At 43.0% G+C, this 21675-nt stretch overlaps 1 protein-coding gene, 1 long non-coding RNA gene and 1 other non-coding gene across 4 annotated transcripts; 1 reads left to right on the top strand and 2 right to left on the bottom strand.

Annotated features, from left to right (window-relative positions):
* Positions 1-7: 7 nt before the first annotated feature.
* On the top strand, positions 8-15049 carry ndufaf2 (NADH:ubiquinone oxidoreductase complex assembly factor 2). 2 transcript variants are annotated; one of them, XM_026187893.2, is made up of 4 exons: positions 8-259; positions 8725-8814; positions 9843-9883; positions 12039-15049. In XM_026187893.2, the coding sequence occupies exons 1-4, from the start codon at positions 145-147 to the stop codon at positions 12282-12284; spliced, it is 492 nt and encodes a 163-aa protein (XP_026043678.1). In that variant the 5' UTR covers positions 8-144; the 3' UTR covers positions 12285-15049. The 2 variants fall into 2 exon arrangements, with proteins under 2 accessions (XP_026043678.1, XP_026043677.2); XM_026187892.2 differs by lacking the exon at positions 8-259 and adding an exon at positions 6716-6982.
* LOC145432413 (uncharacterized) lies at positions 7620-21674 on the bottom strand. The gene is made up of 3 exons (XR_013912701.1): positions 21148-21674; positions 9801-9934; positions 7620-7977 (listed from the first exon to the last, which is right to left on the bottom strand). It is a non-coding gene; the product is annotated as an uncharacterized LOC145432413 (long non-coding RNA).
* On the bottom strand, positions 14499-17902 carry LOC113033790 (uncharacterized). The gene is made up of 2 exons (XR_013912700.1): positions 17806-17902; positions 14499-15195 (listed from the first exon to the last, which is right to left on the bottom strand). It is a non-coding gene; the product is annotated as an uncharacterized LOC113033790 (transcript).
* Position 21675: the final 1 nt, after the last annotated feature.

Here is a 21675-nt window from a genome sequence, read left to right on the forward strand (position 1 = left end):
ACAAACTAGTTTGTTCCTTCTGTTCCCAACCCATGAACCCTTACATAAACGATCACCGTGAGAGGACAAACAGCGGATAGAGCTGCATTAAACTATATTTATATATACATATTCACACACAGGGGCTTTGGGTAACCCTATAAGATGAGCAGGATTGCTGCAATCCTACGGCGTGGCTTCGGAGTAGTACGCGAGCACGTCGGGACCGATCATTTGGGGAATAAATATTACTTAATCCCAGAGCAGAAGACATGGACAGGTAAACTAACATGTGTGCTAACATTAGCATCTACAGCTTTAACTACTGTTTAACTACTGCTTCTTTCACTTTTAAATAGTTATTAATGCTAGTTCAGTGCCAATGCATGTGACATGTCTTCTTTCTCTGTATTGAGTTTTTCATATGCACGTTAGCCTTGTAGTGTCATAAGATTGCCACTAGATGGCGTATTAGTCTTAATAACAACATTGTCGTATTGGATGGAAGATTTAATGCATATAGTGAAGGAGGACCTGCACAAAGATGTGTTGACAGTGGAGGATAGTTACGGATTGGGTGAGATGCAGGCAGATGATTCGCTGTGATGACCCCTGAAGAGAGCAGCTGAAAGAAGCAGAAGAAAAAGAAGACGTCCATGCTGCAGTAACTGCATTTAAGGTTTTTTGGCAGTGAAGTTTTCTGTGATGAGGTTTAAATACCTGGATTAGTTTAAATACCTGCGGTCAACCATGCAAAGCAATGGACAGTGGACAAGACAGGTGAAGAAGGGAATGCAGGCAGGGTGGAGTGGGTGCAGGCACCTGTCAAGGGTTGATTTGTGATAGAAGGATAGCAGCAAGCGTGAAAGGAAAGGTTTACAAGATGGTGTAGTGAGATCTCATTTGAGGGGTGGTGTGACAGAGGAGATTACTAGGCAAAGAGTGAAATGGAGGTGACCCCTGAAGGGAGCGGCCGAAAGAAGACATAAAAGGTCATATATCCCTTCTGAGACGTGGCAGTTCTACGGTATGTAATGCTCAAGCCAAGCAGTAGAACTGTGTCAGGCCTGTGGGATGCCAGTGGTGTCCTTCACACCCTCTCTGACTGACTTAAAAGGGCAACAACATGCCTTGCAGGTCACAGAGCAGGACCTTTGTCTCCCTTGGACTGATATTGCTTAGAAAACATCAGAGACATCTGGCTTATTGATTCCAAAGGATTTTTCCAGAATCACTGCATGTGAGCAGGATTTGCTCTCCTACACAAGCTTGTGTTTGTCTCCCTCTCTTGGTCCCACATTTTACAGGCTAGATAAAGTTTTTCTTTCACTTGCAGCGGGTGAATAGTCATTACACACCGAGGTGCTGTAAAAACAAAACAAAAAACCCCGAACTGCTTGTTTGTCTGCGTTTTTTTGGTTTGCTGAAGAGGAGCGAATACCTGGCAGGTTGCAAGCCTGCTTTCTTTTTCGACTGAACTTGACTTTGTGCTTCACCTTTTCTCAGCAGTTTGCGGGGAAACCTGCACCCACCTTGTATTTATAATTCATTACAAGGCCGCTTCTCTACCCCTGGCTGTCAGACTATTCAAATGAGACATCACAGCAGCCCATTTTTTGGCACGCTACAGGAAAAAGTGTTCACTGTCCCATCACAATGACTGACAGAGTAGAGAGGCTAGTTGGCTTATAGGAAAACTGGTACCTAGCAGACACCATCATGACTGTCAGACAGGCACGTATACAGTCTCATATATACATTCATAATAAACATAAAGGAATATATGGCAGACACATTTGCTTCCTTTTATTTCTGGCACTCAGCCTGTCCAGCCTTGTGGAACTAAAGCAGATACATTATTCAGTCCATATGTCTCGCTAAAGCGAGCTCTTTTTGATCTTAAACTGATAGGCCAAGAAGGGGCTTTAGGTTCTTTAGGCATGGACCGCAGGGCTTTCCACTGCAGCACATGAGTAGCAGTCGATGCAGGTGAGGCGGTCATCCTCCGGCATTATCTTCACTTCATTTTGTTCACCCCTAGTGCTCCTTCCATCCACCTCTACCTTGATCCATGCTTTCCTGGTTCCATTTTCTACCTCTCTCTCAGTCTGTTATCTTTAGAAATCTGGGGCATAAGCAATCCTGACAGCCAGGGGTGGTCTTTTTTGTGTGCATCTGTCCTATCTGATTTCAACAACTTCTTCTTAGGTTGCCCTTCTTATTTGCGTTCACGTAGCCCTTCCTTCCCTCGCCCCTCCCTTTCATCGCTGCCACTGGATTTTTCCTCCTTTGAAGTATTTCCAGTGAAGATTTCTATTCAAAACACTGGAGTATTTCAGCAGTGAGGAGGGCTAGACCCAGCAGAGAGCTTTCTAACCCCTTCTCCTCAGATGCTGCTCTTCATCAAAATGAAAGAGCCTGGGTCTGAAGCACTTGCCTTGAGAGAGAAAGAGCGAGAGTCTCTGTCTTTATAAAAAAGGTTGGGCTATAAAGGCCTACCGTGTGCTGCTGCTTCATAGAAAGAAATGCGCTATAGGCTGTGGAGGCCCAGCGATTGTTGTCTGTGGCAGAGCTACTAGAGAGCCACTGGCAATCTGGCCATTGGTCTTAGAAGGTCTTTGCTTCGGTGTTGTTTCCACAGAGCTAAATAGAGAATCTATATTCTTTCTTTCTGTGTGCATCTCTCCCCCGGGCCCGGCTCTTCCTCACGCTGCATGGGGCTCCATGTCATGCTGCCCAGATGAAAGCAAAGCATTCTGTGGATGGGCTCATTTGTCTTCGGCAGTGGGCCTGCAGCTTTGACGCCTGCCTTCCCTCCCTTTATTTAGTAAGAGAGGCGCACTGACATTATCGGCCGCTGCAGGCACATTTGAAAATAATTGCCTGTATGATTGCTATTTTTCTTACCTCTTTGAGGAGGTGTAGCCTTTGTCTTGGAATCAATGGCTGCTCAATACTGGACAGGGGAAAGGCAGTTTCCTTTCATGTCTCAGTGAAAAGGATGTATTTTTAGCGCTATTCATTTTCGCAGTGTGTGCCATGCAGTTTTAATCTATTGGTCCTCTACGCTGCACGGAGAATGGAAGAGATTCAGAGGTGCACCACGCTGTTGCAGAGAAAAGATGCATTGACTTGTCGTCCTATCACTATCCCTCTTTCTTTGTCTATTATTTATTTGATTCCCCAGCTCTGTTCTATGAAGTGAAAAACTGAAAAGGCCTCAGTTCTGCTATTTCAGGATGGGCGACTCTGGGGACCGAGGGAGGAGGTGTGCGCTTTTTGCACTGGCGTACGCGTATTTGATTGTGTGTGGATGTCTTTAAGTGAAATGACAGCTACACACTTTGTGTACTATCAGCTTTGTATTTAAAAAAAAAAAAAGGAAGAAGAAGAAGATCTGCCATTGTGTGTTTTCTCTCCACTTCATGCCCTAACACACTTAAGACAACAACAGATGGCTGTGTGTCATCAGAGCGTTGATTCAAGCCGCATATTTCCACGGAAAGGAGTCACAGCGGAGAGCGACGAGGGTCCAAATGGCTGTTTATTCTGCCACGACTCATCCCCAGGGTGTGATGAAGGAAGGTCTACCCTAGAGCAGGACACCAAGTCGGCGTTTGCCACGGTGCAGCTACGTCCAGAGACGCCACAGTAAATCACGCTAATTGATGAGCAGCTTTGCAATGCTTGCAGTTTAAATGAAGGTTGTTTAATCATTATAGGCTTTAGCTCATCTTGGTGTATACTGGCAGGGTCCTTCTAGGCATTTTAATGTCTCTAAAAATGGCTGCCAAGTGTGTATTTGTATGTGTATCTGGTTGTACATCATGGAGTGGCTTAACTACTTCATTAAAAAGGCATTTGAAAGGATAGAGGCTGAAAATGAGAGATGGGAACATTTATTTTCTATGGCGGAACATTTCAAGTGGGCCTCCATCCAATATTAGGGGTTTAAGTGGCATTTCGCAGGTCCATTAACCACTGCCTATCTGCAGTAGGACTGTATCTGTAATACATTAAGTCTGAATGTCAGTTGCATTGTTTTCACATCTTCCAAACGGACATCTTGCCAACAGAAGAAAGACAGCAAAATGGATTTAAAGAAATGTTGCCAGATGACCCAGATGTGATTCACATCCAGCACGGTCACAGCTCTGCGCGGTAAGATAGCCAGCGAGGTGTTTTGACACCTCGGGGGTCTTTGTCGGTCAGAAACTCAACCAAGAAGGCTGACAGACAGGCCAGCGCACGAGCAGCCTGCCACTGCTCATTCAATTCAGAATATTTTAATAAAGCAGACAGGCAGAGAGAAATAAGGTGAGGAGTATGGGAGAAAAGATAAGGGCGAGGGAGACTCGCGGAGGGTGGAGAAGAAGGTGGGTAACGGGAAAGTGAGTGACGAAGAACAAAGGGAAAGCTGACATATGGGGTGAAATTATAGAGTGTGGGGAGAATGGAGAGAGTAAAAGTGAAAGAAGGGTATCCTGACAGAAAGAGGGTGAAATGAGTGGGTGGAACAGGCGGGCAGATAGAGGGGGAGAGAGGGGAGGTGGGGATAGGTTAACGCGGAGAAACAGTGGGGGGACTCAAGGTGCAATGGAGGGAAAAGGAAGAGGGCTGGATGGGAGTGATGCGGGTGAATAGAAAGGGGTGGACAGCTTGGTGTATGGACATCACACAGATGGGCCTCTTAGGAGCCGCTGAGGTAGCAAGGGGCTCCATGCCGCTCCACAGCCTTACAAAGGACGCTGACTTCCTGGCTCACTACATTCCTTTTTTATAACCACTGGGCAGGAAGGAAACTTGAATTTGGGTGGTCTTGGGCAGACGGGGCCACGGTATCTCCACTAGCCTTAAGCTTTTAGTTAAAAGTAAAAACACAGGGGAAATCCAAGTATTCCTCTTAAAGCGCTACTACTTCGATATGAGTTGTTCTCCCCTGTTCCTGCAGTGAGGCGCTCCAAGCCTCAGCGGGATCGACGGCAACAGGGACAAACAGAACGAGGGCTGAATGGAACTGAAAGCAGCGGCAGGAAGCCTACTTTAGACCTAAGCTCCTCCTCCCAGCTGAACTGATGCAAAACAGCGACTGGCCTTTTCCCTCTAAACCGCATCCTGCATCACTTGGCTCTGGGCTAATGGGTAACCATGGTTACAGGCCTCACACATCCCCTCCATCTTTTTTTCCCAGGGAAAGAAATTGGAGTGAGGGAGTTGTGGGGGCTGTCCATATTGTTACCTGCTTGCCCTTGTATCCCTGAAGCTTATCGGATCACTCCATCTTCATAAAGCTGTCCATTACGATGCACGTACTGGTCCCCCATTCCTCTCCAGTAGCACGGAGAGGAATAAACGAAGCTCAAATACTGCTCGCTGCTTCAGGGTGGCTTTTTTTGTTTCTGCACTGAACCAGGCCTAAAAATCTCTGGTTCGCCTCCCACAAGCACAAGGAGTGGAAGGAGAAAAAACAAAAAAAACAAGCCTCTTTCTGCTGAGATGTTGTTGCAGTTTTTTTTAAAGTCTGCAGTTTTTTTAAAGTCTGCATTACAATTCAGACCCACAAAGCTGGGGTCAGATGCAGAGAGCTCATTCAGCTGCATCCTGTCTACGTTAAAGGACTCTCATTACCCGGATGTTGCAAATCGAAGTACGTTCCCTTGACATCCGCGTCTGTAATGAAAAACGGAGTGCGGGAGAAAAGTGTGCAGTGGAGGCGACAGCGCAAGATGCCTGGAATGACATTGTGGAGGTGAAAAACCTCTCAGGTCGCCCTCAGCGGTACTCACCTGGGAGCTGATGTGTGAAGTTGGGTGTGTGCGTGTGTGTGTGTGTTGAAGCAGGTGATGGAGTTTAGCGGGGTGTGTTCGGGGTTCAAAGAGCAGCCCTCGGAGCGCATCATGTCTTATTTTAACGAGTGGGAAGGATTGAAGTGTGGCTGCCACAGCAACCCCCCTCTGTCACCTCCCTTCCTTCTTTCCTTCCTTCCTTTTCCTCTCCCATCCCTCCCCCACAGGTTCCACAGCTAGGCTCACAGATGAGTCGCGTTCAGACAGGTGAGATGGCTCATGAATATTTATGCAGTGGGATTTCATTCCTGTTGCCGGTGGCCCCTCCCCTTCTCCAACGCAGCACTGCGTTTGTCCTTCACAGTAAGAGGCAGCGTCCTCGCTCCTGTCCCTCAGGTTAATCTGCCTGCTCTCCAGCCAGTTGTGCGTACGCGCGCGCGTCCGTGGTTGTGCGCATTTGACTGGTAAGTAGGTTTCCCCTAGTGAGTGATGAGAAGGCAGACCTGTCACAAGGGGGCCCACCGAGATGGAGAGCTCCCAACACCCTTCATACCTCACTTTCTCTCTCCCACCGCTCTCTTGCTCTCTCTAAAGGTGGGGGAGTAGGTGTGTGCAAGGCTGAAGTGCGAAGCAGAAAGATGGCTTACACCTGGTCTGATGACTGTATGTGTCAGGAATCCTAAAGTCTGTAGACTCCAGTAAAGCTCACACTAACGATATATAACTGAGATATTTTAGGTACAAACGCAGACGAATATGAATGATATGAAAAGAGATGATTTGTAAATATAGTCATTTTTATTGTTGTTGGCAGTTTGGTTATGATACATTAATTAAAAAGTAAGGCTGTATGCACTAATTGTAGTTCTAATACTGCGTTCTTATATCAGCTGTTGTAGAACTATGACTATGGCCCGTGTCTCTGTGTTTGTGCATGTTTCATTTCATAGCCGTACAAGAACAGCGATTACCTACAGAGGGAGATTCACCATATCAGACTGACACACCTCCACCCAACACGTATGTGATGGGAGGATCGGTCGTGTTTCATAAATATATGTACATACTGTATTTGTTATTTAAATGCGGGGATAAAGGCTGTGGTGGAAGGGCTGCAAAAAGCAACAAGACAAGAGGACAGCCATGTTGGAGTGTGACGGAGAGTAAAGGGGGAGGATGCAACCCAGTGAAGAGCGATGGAGACAGAGAGAGACAAAGTGGGTGCCTCTCTTTATGCTTATTAGCCAGGCATTAGCTGCAGCTAAGCACATTGCTTGTGGGGACTGTAATATAATTGTACCATTTTTGTCTGCTGCCACCCACACCCGATGCAAATATGGATATGATCTGTTCATAATTAGCATACCTGTTAAATGCATTTGTCAGTATTGCCCGGAGAGCACAGCATTTTTGCTTGCTGGCAGTTGTTTTTGTGTGTGTGTGGGGGGGGGGTTTCGAGGAAAGTATTTCTCAGAAGACATTTTAAGGCATGAATGTAAATAAGTGACAATGTTTTTTTGCACATTGCCGGGCCTATTTTGCAGTTTTGGGGTGTTTAAAGTATGCAGTGTTTTGTCAGACCTGGATACCACTAAAATAAGGCTGCAAAACTGGAGCCTGTGGGGCCCTATAGTGACAATCTAGTGGGAACCAAGGCAGAACCAACGCAATAGTAGCCTAATTAGATGACCTGATTACTATATAGGCTGGATAAAGTATGGAAAGGAATCATCCTCATAAGAAGTAATTACAGAAGGGAACATGGATGAAAAATGCTTTTGTCTTCCCCAAAACGAACTTGAGCGGGACAAATACATTTCAGTGACACAAGTGAAGCAAAAACACAGTCGACACTTTCTTCTTCTTCTTCTCTTTTTTTATTTCCAGGATGTCATCATTTATCCATCCCAGTGCCATAGCTATCTGTTATGGCTGAAGTAAACATTAAGGCCATCAGTCTGCAGTGTGCATGGAGGTGGTTGCCTCCATTTGTCCATGTCCAGTCAGCTGCGGAGAAACTGTGATGGATTCCTGACAGATTGTCTGTGTTTTGGAGCGTGTTGTTTTTCCTTGCCCATCCATTTCTCTCCTTCTAGCCATGTTTGCCATGCATCATCACTCTCCCTCCTTCCACCTCCTCTTTCTTTTGCCTCATCATTTCTCAGAGGGATGGAAGCGATAGGATAGACACCCGGCTACCTGTGAGGAGAAACTATGGAAACACAGCGCTTGTTATTAGTGAACACTGTGTGACGCTCTGTAGCACCACCCAAAGACATACACAACTGGGTCTTTTTTTTTTTTTTTTTTTTAATTCTCTTGCTCTCTCTCTCTCTCTTATTCTGCCTATATCACTCTCCGTTGCTCCTGCCACCATCTCCGTGTCATTGTGTGCCAGCCCGACTTGTCTAATCAGCAGATTTGTCCAAAATAATTGGCGGTGGCCTTGCTGCTAGCGAGCGTTGTGCTGTATACAGATAGGGAAAGGAGCACTTAATATTCCATGCAGCTCGTGCCTCTCCTGTTCTCTGTCATATCTGACCTCTTTTGTCTCCCGCTCGGCTTGATGTTGATTTTGGAGGGCATTGTTAGCCGGAGAGCTGTGATTGGAAGAGGTTGTCAGTGAGGGGGGCTGTGGTTGGTTGGTTTAAAGGAAGGCTGATTTGCATAAAGGCTTAGCCCAGATTTAGAGCCACTCAGCAAGATCTGAGGAGAAGGGCCCGAGGGCCGCGAGGTAATCATCCATGGCCTGTCACGGCGCTGTCATCCCTCTGCGTATTTGTGTGTCTGTCTGTATCTGTGCGTCTGCGTGAGCAGGAGACTGAGAGCATTGTGTCTGCGCTTTGTGTTTGTCCTGTTTCGCGTTTTGTATGCATCGTTGTTGGGCGTCTCTATCTCACTCTTGTTTCCTCATGCTGTCTTTTTTTTTTTTTTTCTTTGCTTTTGTTTTTTTTTCCAGGAAGGATTGTCCGTGCCAAGCGGATAGTAGAAGCAGCCAATGCTAAAGAATATGAATATATGGAAGGCAGCATTCCGATGGAGTGGGACGGTAAGTCTGGGCAGTAGCATCACTGTTACATATTTTAACTATCACTAACATGGATAAATGGCAGTGTTTACAAAAAGAGCTATCCGGGAGAGTTTATTTAAAAGGAAAAAAAAGTGCTGCACAAATAAACTGGAGTGACATATTCATGGTTGCATCTTTTGGGGCCTCAGCTAATCCACTGATTTGTTTTTTTCTTTTCCCCCAAACTGCAAGATGGAGTTGGGGGGGCGGGGTTGTGAAAAGGGTATTCATGAGTTTATCAAAGATGCCTTCTGCTAGTGTTATACAACCGTACCATAAAATAGTGTTTCAAATTTCTTACAACTGGATACAAACTGTTCCCTCTGTCTCAGACTGGCTTTATCCACCTTAAACCCCTCATCCTGCTTCGCCCCATCCCTCATGCATTTTCATCAGGATGCAAATAAGAAAGGGATAAAAGAGGCCCAGAATCCCCGTGCTAGCTGGAGGAAGAGTTACAAAATCTCTCTCGCTCTTTCTTGCTGGCTCCCTTTACCCTTCTGTGCTGTGCAGCCAGCTCAGCCAAAATAGAGCTTCTTAAAAAGAAGAAGTGTGTGGGGGGGGACAGACAGACACAGTTCTGCTCGGGAGGAAGAAGAAGGACAGAGGTATTGATGAAGAATGACAGAGTGTGTGCTTTCAAATTCAAAGATCAGAGCAGATCCCCTCTTTCCCCTCTGAGATGCAGAGCCCGATGGCCCTGTTCTGCCTACACTAAAGCAGTATTAGTGTTTTGAGTTTGCCATGTGTATAACTCTGGATGTTTTCCCTATAGAGTGCTAAGTAAAATGAAACAAAACAAACCAAAAAAAAACCCCGCATACAGTCCCCGAGCTAGTTTGGTTACCCGGTAGTTACGCTGAGCTACTGAAGTGCCCCCGAAACTCTGTGATGCTATAGTTGCAGCTTTTAAATATGACTGCAGGTTGTGTTTGTGCAGCATATGTTTGTGTGGGTGTTCTCACTCGTCTTATTTCTGCTCTCTCCTCCTCCTGCTTCTCCTCCAGCTTGGATCCGAGGCAGACGGAAGGAGCCCCCCTCCATCGAGGTACGTCTCCACCCAGCCTCCCCACTGTGCTGATGGTTGGACTCTGGGGGACTGGTTACAAGGGAGGGAAAGAAGCAAAGATGGGAAGGAGAAAGGCTTTGATTTGTTTTATCTTACAGTCTCGAACTGAATCCGGGAACTTTGGGGGACAGGTGTTAAAATAAACAGCAGCTGAAGTGCATTGATGGTGAGGCTGAGAGCAAAATCAGCCTCTGAACAAGGGGCTCACTGACACCATGTCCTAGTTTACTTTCTTTCTCCTTTTTTTTCCAGCAGAAGCCTGCATCTCGCCTTTTTTGTGTTTTATTTCTGGCAGCCTGTGATATGGGAATGGTGAAGGAGTGCAGTTTTTCCCCCTTGTGTACCTCTCACTGGGTTTATTGCTCTTTAAATGTGAGAATGCTGGAAATTATTTGGCCTGTGAAATGTAGGTCTATAGGAAATCCCTTGGAAGGCCAATACCCAGGCACTCTTTCTATCTCTCTGTCCACTCTGCCTGCCAGTAGCCAATGCCATCCCCTGCCTCTACTGCCAGAACATTCTCTTCCAATTTTCTGCCTCGCGTCTGCCCAATAGCTGCCATCGACAGCTGGACAGTGTTGATGTGGCCAAGGCTTCACTCCCCGCACATTACCCTACCCCTTGTCACGCTCCCTCTTTTCCCGGTCCAAGCCGACATAAATTGATTGGATTAAATCCTGTCATTAACAGGCTGGAAAAGCAGCTCAGTATGTTTGTCTCCCTCCCCAAAGCAGGGCTTTTTGGCCACAGCTCTCCCCTCTCTTTTCCAGTCCTTCATTTCAGCCAGCACACAACAGCATTATGCCCATTCCTCCCTTCCTTTCTGGCTCCTTGAGCTAGGGCGAGGCTAACATCACTGGACACTAACAGTGGCTCAAGTGGGTAACTATTCCACCAGTGGACTGTGACCAGTTTATAACTGTTTCCATGGAGTGGTTTATATTGCGAATGTCTCCTGTCATGTTAGCTTACCGATGTGTTCCAAGTACTACATTTTTAACCAGGTTTTATTGGACCAATCCAGGTTAACTGAACACGTTTGTTATTCTTCTGTTGAATGCCCTACTTCATACTGGACACGTGCACACATTTGTTCCTGGAAGCTTCCCAGTGCAGCTTAATTTCTCCTTTAACTTTGACTGGTGAGCAGCTGACGCTCTAAGACGAAACAGAGATAGTCGATTAAGGAGTGGAAATTATCACCGCTTGAGTTTTGCAGGAGAGTTTGTAGTTTCCAGCAAGTAGGACATACTCAGATTTTCCTATCTTCACGAAACTGCCAGCTCAAGATTTCCAACACCACAATCAGATAATGTCCAGCTGGGTGGGTGATGCAAATGGATAGAGTGTCAGAGATGTTGCGTGCCCTCGTGATCTCAGGAGCTCATTGTAACTTATTGTTAAGAGGTTCCAAAGAGTGCAGTGTTATACATTCACAAAGCAGAAGTGGTCTATTTTTAATCTTCTCTTTCTCTGTTGAGTTTCACTGAGCTGAAACCTGCAGAAAACACTGCTAGTCAGCTAGTCCTGAAAATGTTGACTGAAGTTAATCTATTTCCTTTGTTAAAGCCAGCTTTCCTCTGATTGGTTGCTGCTTGCAAACAAGTAAACGTTAAAAGTGTTTGGGGCTTCTGGGGCTTAAAGAGAGAGCTGTTTGCCTAAACTCACTGCATCCAGGATACCTGCTCTCGCTGACATCATAGAGAGCTGAGAATTAAAAAAAAACTGTAAGAAACAGAGACATAAGTGCAGTCTGAAGTCTGAGCTTGACCCCCAGACTTCAGACTGCTTATCCATATACAAAACCTGGAGCCTCAGCCTCTCTAAAAGCATAATAGGGTAAATTATTATATAATAAATGAATAAGCTTATGACATTTATCTGAGTCCTGGTCAGGGGAATTATTGCTTCTAATTATTATTGTTATAGTCTATATCTAGAAACCACTGATACAAGTATTATTTGAATTATTATTATTATTATTATTAGTCAGAAATATCCTCATGGGATTTCCATTATTCCGTGACATTTAAAATGGTGTTCAGCTGCACTGTGTGCAGTATTGAAAATGTCTTAGAATTTGACGATGGCTGCAGAAACCCTGAGTATCCACGTATGTTTGTGCATTTTATAGGAGCTGCTGAAGAACGAATCCAACAGGGAGCAGATAAAAACAAAAGCCAAGGAGGTGGAGGAGAAAGATCGGGCTCTGCTGGCTAAAGAGTACAAGGAGGGTCTGGTGGCGACTCCAGCAAGGACTGTGGCCAAGGGCCACGCAGCTGCCACCAGCTTCGACAAGCAAGAATTCAACGAGGAACCAACCAGCACTGCAAACACGTTCCAGCCTGGCTCCTGGATGCCCACTTCCAAGAAAGACTAATCCAATCAACAAAAAGGGGCCCTACAATAAAATTACTTGAGATTTAATATTGGAAATTCCTTCCAGTACAATGTCGTCAACGTCCCCATAAATTTTGGGTGTTTACGTTACCAGGAAAGTGAAATAAGTATAATTATTAAATGTGGTTACATTAAATGAACTGTTGTCTCTTTGTTACAGAATATTGATTTGAAGATCACAAATAATAATAATAATGTTGCAGTTTATGGATTTAAAGACATTCTTCTCTCACTTATGTTGACAGTATATGTTGGGCAGACACGGTTCTGTGTAAAGTCTTGAGCTACTCCTGATTTCTTTATTTTGCTGGGAAACTGGGAAATAGATGCAGCAATTTATCTGAAATGTGCAAACCTATAAAAATACAGTAAACTAGGCAAAAAAGTCGATATTTGGTATTCCTGCCTTTATTCTTCAGAACAGCCTGAACTCTTTTAGGCAGGTTTTCCTTGTAATTTCTACAGGAATACTTCTTGAAGGACATTTAAAGCTCTTCTTTGGATTTTGGCTGCTTTTTGCTCTGTTTTCTGTCCCGATGATCCCACCCTGCTTCAGTAATATTGAGGTTTGGGCTCTGGGGAGACCAATCCATGACTGATAGTGTTCCATTGTGTTTTTTCTATCCACGTATATTTTTTACTGCATTTGAAATGCATTTGGGATGATTTTCATGCTGAACAACGGTATTGCATGGAGGATCATAATCTGATGTTCGTAATTCCATCAGTTTTATTAAGATCTCCAACATCAGTGGTTGAAACGCAGCTCCAAACCATGACAGAGCCTGTGCTGTGTTTTGCAGATGGCTGTAGATGTTCACTGTTGTATCTCTCTCCTGACCTCCTCTGTACAATGCTCATGACGATTTAACCCAAAAATGTCAAATTTGCATTCATCACTGAATTTTCAGTCTAGTTCTTGTAGAATAACTCAGCCTTTTCTTCCTGTTTCTCTTTAAGCATAGATTCCTCACAGCCACCCTTCCACTGAGACCATTTATGATGAGACTTTTGCATCTGTGTCAGATCTTTGCTGCATTTTTTTCCCCCATTTCTTAAGGACATAACTTTCAGATACCGATCATCTTCGATAGATAGTTTTGTTTAAGGCTGTCACTTCTTCGTTTGTCCAGATTCTTTAAGGGCAAACTGCTCAGCATGCCAAAATATTCCTATTTGTCACCCTGTTGTTGCAAAAATACTATTTTACACCTCTACAAACCATGTTGTCTTTGGCAGTTTTCATAGATTCTACTACAGAAATGGTATTGATGTATTTTTGTGACAGGCTGCTAGTAATAAAGTGCCTAGAGGTACAATTTGAAATTGGTTTTTTTTTCTTTGTTATGTGTAGACACAACAGTGGTTCATCCCTAAAGTTATAGGAGTCTTTTAATGCTTGGATGATTCATTGTAAAGTTAGTGGTTAGTGGCTTACCAAATTTTTTAAAAATCCTCTGAAATGGTCAAAGATATACTTTTGCTCTTTTTATTGGATACTAAGTAGAGATGGACAGGAAATTGGGGAGAGAGAGAGGGGAAGACTGTTAGCTTAAAACAGTCTTCCTTCTCATGTCTGTCATTCTAAAAGCAGTCATGAGACATCAGTTCTCTGAACGCAGGGAAGTAAAACTAAGAAATAGAAAACAGTTACACTAAACTGCTTTGACTGCCTCTTTATAGGCTCACGAGTACTCAAAGCCAGTCGCCACCCATAAAAATACCAACCCCTGTGGACTTTTGAATGTTTTATTTTACAACACTGAATCAAAGCGAAGGTTCACTTTCTACTTATAAACAAAAATAAAAAATGTCTAATAAAATGAGCAAAGGTCTGCATCCAAATTAAAAGCATACAGTACATGAAACACGAGTTGTTTAATATGTAATCCTGGTTTACTATTTTTAAATTGATATTTAATAAAGGCACACCTGTTAAATATTACTTTTCACCTTCCTGTACCGCAGATCATGCTGATTTGTTTGATGCTTTTATATTTTAGAACTCCATAATCAACAATAAGACCTTGCACATACAGGAGTATTACCCTTAAATGCACTTGCTGTCACCTTACTGAACATTGCGAGCCTACTTTTTTGAATTTGTGGTAGTGTATTTTATTACCAGCCCTCTGATTCAGTGTTTATGGGTAAATAAGTACACAGCATAATATTAAATCCAAAAAAAGGAAGCTTTCTTACCAACCATGAAAATTTTATTGATCATAAAGTAATCATTTGGATAGCTTGCAAGTTATCAAGCTTAAAAAGTTCCATTATTCTCATTATGTCATCATTTCAGCAAAACAGGGATGCCAACAATGGAATGCAAGGTGTTGCAACAGCTGCACGATATAACAGCAGGTCACTGTATAAAAACGTTATACAGATGACTACTGTGCTGTTGCTGACCAAAGTCCCACTGAGACAAGCTTCCTCAGGGCAGTACTGTCCATCAGCACTGTTAAGTCTGTGGGGCCAGCGTCCCTCCTCCTACCCTGGACATGAGGCATAGTGGCCCTGTGCTGAGAGTAGGTCTGGGAGAAGGAAGGGCACCGTGTCATTGTTTAGAAAAGGAGGCCTGCGAGCGTGATGGTTTGCTCGTCCTTTGCAATGCCCCTATCCTAGCCCTCGCCAGCTCAGTCTTTCTTGGTCCTCTTGGCTTTGGCTATGTTTTCCTGACGTTTCTGCTTCTTCTTCTGTTCGCGGTCACGTGCCTCGATCATCTTGGCCAGCTTCCAGGACAGCAGAGCGCTGGCAATGAAGAGAGGGGTGAGAGCCAGTATGATAGTTGTGAGAAAACCATAGGGGTCTTTGGCAGCCCACTCCACCACATACTCTGCCCATGCTTGCACGTCGATCATCCTGTTCAGGAACGATGAGGCTCAGACCTGAGAAAGATGGCCACGAGAGAAAGCTGTGAATATGTGCGACATGTCATACTCAAAACATATGTGTATATTCAAATATTACAAAAGGGGGAGTATGCTTTATGGACAACTTTCAGAATGAACTTAAAGGAAAGTTAAATATAAAGTTGTTTATAGGTTATAGTCTTAGTTGCTCTTTTATATCATCATATATCTTTGGTTTGTAAACTGTTGGTTCCCCAAAGAGTAACTTGGCAGCATTACAATCAACTCTCAAATCAACACAGATATCATTTCATTTTTCTGAAAGGTAAGATTAACCAATTGTTGTATTAACTAGTAAATACACTGATCAAGGATACCATTATGACCACTAGCAGGTAAAGTGAATAAAACTGATTACATCTTCATCATGGCACGTGTTGTTGGTCGTGATACATTAGGGAATAAATGAACATCGTCTCCTCGTGGTCGATGTGTTAGTAGCAGGTAAAATGGGCGGGTGTTAGGATTTGAGCGAGTTCTTTTTCCAAGGGCCAAACTGTGACAGCTAGACGACCGGGTCAGTTCATCTCCAAAACTGCAGCTCTTGTGAGGAGTTCCTGGTCTGCATTGGTCAGTATCTATCAAAAGTGGTTCAAGGAAGGAACGGTGGTGAACCAGTGGTCGGGAATGTTCTGCTGGGAAACATTGGGTGGATGTTACTTTGGCACCTACCTAAGCATTGTTGCAGACCATGCACACTATTTCATGGTAATGTTATTCTCTGACAGCTGTGGCCTCTTTCAGCAGGATAATGTGCAGTGCCACAAAGCAAAAATGCTGCTTGAAAAATGTAATGAGGAGCACACCAACGAGTTTGAGGTGTTGACTTGGCCTGTGGATTCTCCAGATCTCAGTCCAATCGACCATCTGTTGGATGTGCTGGACAAACAAGTCCAATCCATGCCCCACCTCGCAATTTACGGGACCTAAAAGATCTGTTGTTAACATCTTAATGCCAGATACCACAGCACAGGGGTCTCAACAGGTCAGGACTGTTTTGGCAACAAAAGGGTGCTCAACACAATATTAGGTGGTCATAATGTTATGTCTGATCAGTGTATATCACCTAACAATGTGAGGTACTTTTTAAAATTGTAGCAAGAAAAAAAATCTAGAACTGAATAAATGGAGAGAAACCTGGGAGGTGTTCAAGCAGCAACTGCATTATAACACAAAAACATGTCTCACTCTCCTGTCATATACCAAACACAACCTCCCAGCATCCACCTGCAGGCTCCCAGAGGATGTGTACACACCACACATATTTGCAGGGAGTGATAAGTCTTACCGGATACGACAGCAAGACATTAACGAGTTAAGTAAAGACATTTAAACAGAAATAAAGAGATCCAATGCTGGTGAGACAAATGCAAGTTCTAGAATTAAATATTTCTAACACACTGATAAGGAGGAAAGTCTAATTCTGTTACTTTAGCAATCCTAAGCTTGATATCAGATCAAACTGGAACCATACAGTCTCATGGACCATACAGTCGCTGATCCTCACAAGCATGTCCGATCTTGGTGGAAGAACACCTCACTTACACATTTGTTTAACATAATATTGCCAAAACATCTGAAAGATCCATCTGGACACTGTTGAACTGCTGTCCTCAGATGTTTAAGTACATTTAAAACAAGAACAAACATGTAGAAAAAAGCTTTTACCCAAAAGCTACAACAGCACTAAACACTGCTGAAACCGAACCTTGTAAGATAATTGTTTTGCATGTGTGATATGTGTGTTTTACCTTCTTTTTTATGATTACTTTTAGAAATTTCTGTGTGTATTTATAGACTTTTTTTTTTATAAATAATTACAATGGGAATACTTTCAAGCCTTTTTTCCCCAGACCTTTGCACTGCACCCGATTTCGTTGTACATGTGCAATGACAACATTATTATTAGTTTAACTGCGGTCCTTTTACCCAAACACAGTCACTAACTTTGTCCAAGTGCCATGAATAAGAGGACAACAGAGGCGCACTTCTTTCATTGCACACGGACCAGCTGGGCTGTAGTTAGCCCCAAAGGATCATTCAGAGCAAGGAAGTATAGCGAAGTCTTTTTTTTATGTTTGATTACAGTTAAAAACGTCAAATGGACTTAGATGATCTGTTAGATAACTGAAGTTACCCCCAAAGACTTCCGTTCCCACAGTTTTCGTGTATCGTCCCTACGACAGTGAAAAGATTTAGGGCGCCATTCAACAGGAGTCATTTGTAAAGCGCTCCGACCAGCGGCACACAAGCAGCTAATGACCAACGACTAACTAACTAGCTAACCAACTAACCACAGTCTCTAGCTACAACCTTAAGACATCAAGTTATGCGAGCGATTTTAATGTGTATGCATATAGGAACAGATATGCATTTCTTAGACGCGGATGAAACATTTAGTTTCATTTCTACTGCCGCTAGCTAGCCCACCCGTGCATTAAGGCCTGACTTTTCGATACAAGAGCACTTACTCTCGGTTAAACAGTAAAACGACCGTCTAAATGAACGCAACAAACCGCCTAATTTATGTTTTCAAAACAGTTAGTCCTGATAAAACTCAGAGTGGCACAAAATACACCAACTTACCAAAAGGAACGGAGATTTGTGTTTGTATCCGCGATAAACTACCCAGCTCCTCCTTGTTCCGGGAAGTGGAACTGGTGTGGCAATGAGGCATTCAGGTGATATCGGCAAAATGTAAAAATAAGAAAAAAACATTGGTTTTTGTTTGTATTCATGAATTATTCTAAATGTGTAACACTTTCACTAATATTAGATGCCAAATATAAATAAATATCTAAATATAGATAAGATAAATACCCTTCTGTGTTGCATTTGCAGACCGTCAATACCAAAAATGCACCGGTATAACTTATGTAGAACAAGCCAAATCGTTCAAATATAATTCAGAACGTAATTGTAATTCCAGCTTAATATGTTTTTTTTTATCTTTACTTAAAAGGGTATGAAATTGTCTGAAATTTGTAATTTTTTCTGTTTCCCCGCTAGAAGTTTTCGAAATTACACTTAATCAGTATTATATGAATGCACCATGAGTTCTCGCTTGTGGTTGGACATGATGAGATTCCTTGGTTATTGGGATATGTAGTCCTCTGTACCATCAAGCTATAGGAATGACTCTAAAATCTAAATATATTTAATACATTTATTTGCCAGTTGCTCTCAAGAAAATTAAGGAACATTTAGTTTAGATTACCTTATTTATACTCTAGTTGGAGGTTGCCTGTTATGTCCATCAGTATCAAATTGCTCAAAAGAAACACGGAAACGCAGCAGACTATGCAATAAAGACATATAGAACAATTTATAAACATATATATATATATATATATATATATATATATATATATATATATATATATATATATATATATATATATAAATAAATAAAGCTGAAATGTCTGATTGTGTGTGGAGCTGTTCTGTCTGGAGAATAAAGCAAATGATAACTGTGTTAAAATAAAATAGAATAAAAAGGCTTCATTGACCCTCTGAGAAAGATGACTAACATAACAAAGGAGGACCTGCTGGCTTTGTGAACTTCCTGTGGGGAAGTATTGAAACCAAATCAGGTTAGGCCACATCTGCTCCGTCCATACGGCATGGATCACTTTCAGAGCAGTTCAAAGGCCAGCCTTTTAGACTTACTCACAGAGCAATGAGAGGGGCAGCTGGGAACACATGCGGCAGGCAGACACATTGCAAACACACATTCTGGTATACCAGTGTAGTTTTGAGCCAACTTTTATAGACAATTTAGAAAAACATACCCCAACCTGGCAGCTTTTCTTTGTTACTTGCTTATAACAATTAACTTCTGTAGTGGCTCATCATACAGGAAAAACCAGGGGGCAACAGCAGCCACACCCTAACCCCTGATGAGTATTCTACCCCTATAAAATTGGGGGGCCCTTTCATGACACACAGACATGGAACTAGCATTATCAACAGACAGGGTGGGGGCCAGTAAAAATGAGTGTACCACAGTTTGTGGTTAACTGGCTACACTAATCCATGTGTCATAAGTGTTTCAAGAAAGAAACACACTAGGTCTGGCTCTCCTATGAGAATTTTCTAGCATTTCTTTTCCTTTTTTTGTTTGGCAGAATGATAGACTGAAATACAGGAAAGAGTAAAAAGAAGATAACGTGATGGCTATGAGAACTTTAAAAAAACACACAAAAGCCTAAAAGTTATACCTATAGCTATCTAGAACTACAGTTGTGGCCGGTGCTGTCTTGGTAATGTGAGGCTTTCAATGACTTCTTTGGACTGTATTTTTTTTCCCAGGGTGGAATAAAAAACAAGAACTGAGTGCATAAGTTTGAAATTATTTAGAATTGTTACTAATCCACACAGGGCCAAACCCCTTAATGGATTAATGCCATTAACATTTTGTGAAATGCCCCTCAACGCCTTCCACAGATGTTTCTGGTAGCTGTTAACAAGCTTCTGGTATAATTCTTTATGGATATCTCACAACTCTTCTTGGAAGAATTTGTAGAGGCCATTCCAGAGTTTGATTTATCTACTCCAAAACCAGTTTTGATTTATTTGGGATCATTGTCCTGTTGGAACACCCAATTCTATGCAAGTTTTAACTGTCCAGCTGGTGATTTGAGGTGAATTTCAAGAATTTGGAAGTTGCACTCCTTAATTACTCTACTCCACTTTGTGCAATGTACTAGTGTCACCTTCAGCATCCCCAGAACATGATGCTACCACCACCATGCTTGGGAGAGTGAATAGGTTTGAAAGCTTCACCTTTACTCTGCCAAACCTACCTTTTGTAATTGTGGCCTAATTGCTCAATCTTTATTTATTCTGACCATCAAACTTTTCTTCGGAAGGTATCTTGCTTTTTCATGTAGGCAGCTGCAAATTTCAGTCTATAGATTTTGGAACAGGGAGTTCTTTCTTTGTCAGTGCATTCGTGGTCCATGGTGATGTAAAACTGGCTTCACTTTGGGCAGTGATGCTGGTATTCCAGCAGTTTCCAGTTCATGGCAGGTTTGAGCCTCGGATGGTTCCTGGGTTGTTTCTGAACATCCTAACAAATTTCCTGCCATCTGAGGGTGGCGGTTTGGGTCTTTCCAGTCCTCGACAAAGTGTTGACATGTCTGAATAATTTGTGCTTATGTACAGTTGTTGGAATTGATGATCTTGGATCATCATTGGATCATCTGCAGTTGTTTAGAAATTCCCCTATGAGACCTTCCCAACTTGTTTAAATTAGATCTTCACTGAGGACCTTGGACTTTCCTATAGTTTTGAGTACTGCTGTGTCAAACAAATCCTTTTGATACAGACAAAGAAAGTCAATAGGGCTTGGAATCGTCAAGTTAAAAGGCACTGTAGAACCTTCAGAACCACTTATTAAAATATTGATGTGAGTGTATGAATATATTTGAACCTGTATGTTTACTTTGACCCTGTGTGGATTAGAGAAAACCCAAAACAAACTGAAACTTGAGCAAACAATTTTTGTCGTTTTGAAGTCTTCAAAGATTCATGCAGTGCAATCATTCCACCCTGGAAAAAAGAAAAGTTCAAAGAAATTGTTAAAAGCCCCAAATTACCACTACATCGGTGCCCAGGATAAAACTTCTACTTCGAACTAGAACTCTAAAAAACACTACCTTGATAGCATCATTGACCCGTATACCTGGTAGTATCTTAAGTTACCGCAACCAAACTTTTGGACTTATTTTCTCAGACTTTATGTATCCAAGCAACAATTATACTGATCTCCAAGTAAAAAATCAATAGAGTCGCCCCTTAAAATAAATAATATAGGCAAAAAGCTTGTCTTTCATGAGTGCATATGATTACTTGTCAATTGGCTGCACCATATAAGAGCTGATGTGACTACAGAGGACAGGCATGTCCACCTTCATATGTTCTTACCCTCTGCGGCCTGACAGCTGAAACCACTTTTGGACTAAAAAGCCGCAAAAACAACGATCAAGTTGTTATTGAAGAAGCTGGAGCCCGGGGTGGTAGCTGAGGCTCCAAAGGAAAAAAAAGTCAGTTTTCTTGCCCCCTTTTACCCCTGTGGGAAACTGCGAGGCCGCCCCTGGATTAAGTCCCCGCCTTTAAACTCAAATAAGAAGGAAACTTCAAAGGCCGTCGGCCGCCGGGGCTCCACCCTCGCGCTCCCGAAAAGCTTCACAAAGGATTTGCCGACGTTCGGGAATTCCGCCTCCAGTTCCTTTTATAGCGCCACTCGTGCGCTGGCAGCTCTCCAGGATCCCGCCCATCCGGTTACTTTGACAACACAAAGGACTTCACTGAACTCACAAGCTCCGCCCACTTTTCCAAATAAGGGCAGTCTCTCCATGTACGGCAAACAATCGGTGCGAGATTGCCCTTTTCTCTTCCTTATCCCGTTTATATGATCGGAGAGGAACTGCGCTTCAGGTTGGAAGCGGTGCG

This window comes from Astatotilapia calliptera, chromosome 12, assembly GCF_964374335.1.
Source record: "Astatotilapia calliptera chromosome 12, fAstCal68.1, whole genome shotgun sequence".
Lineage (NCBI taxonomy): Eukaryota > Metazoa > Chordata > Actinopteri > Cichliformes > Cichlidae > Astatotilapia > Astatotilapia calliptera.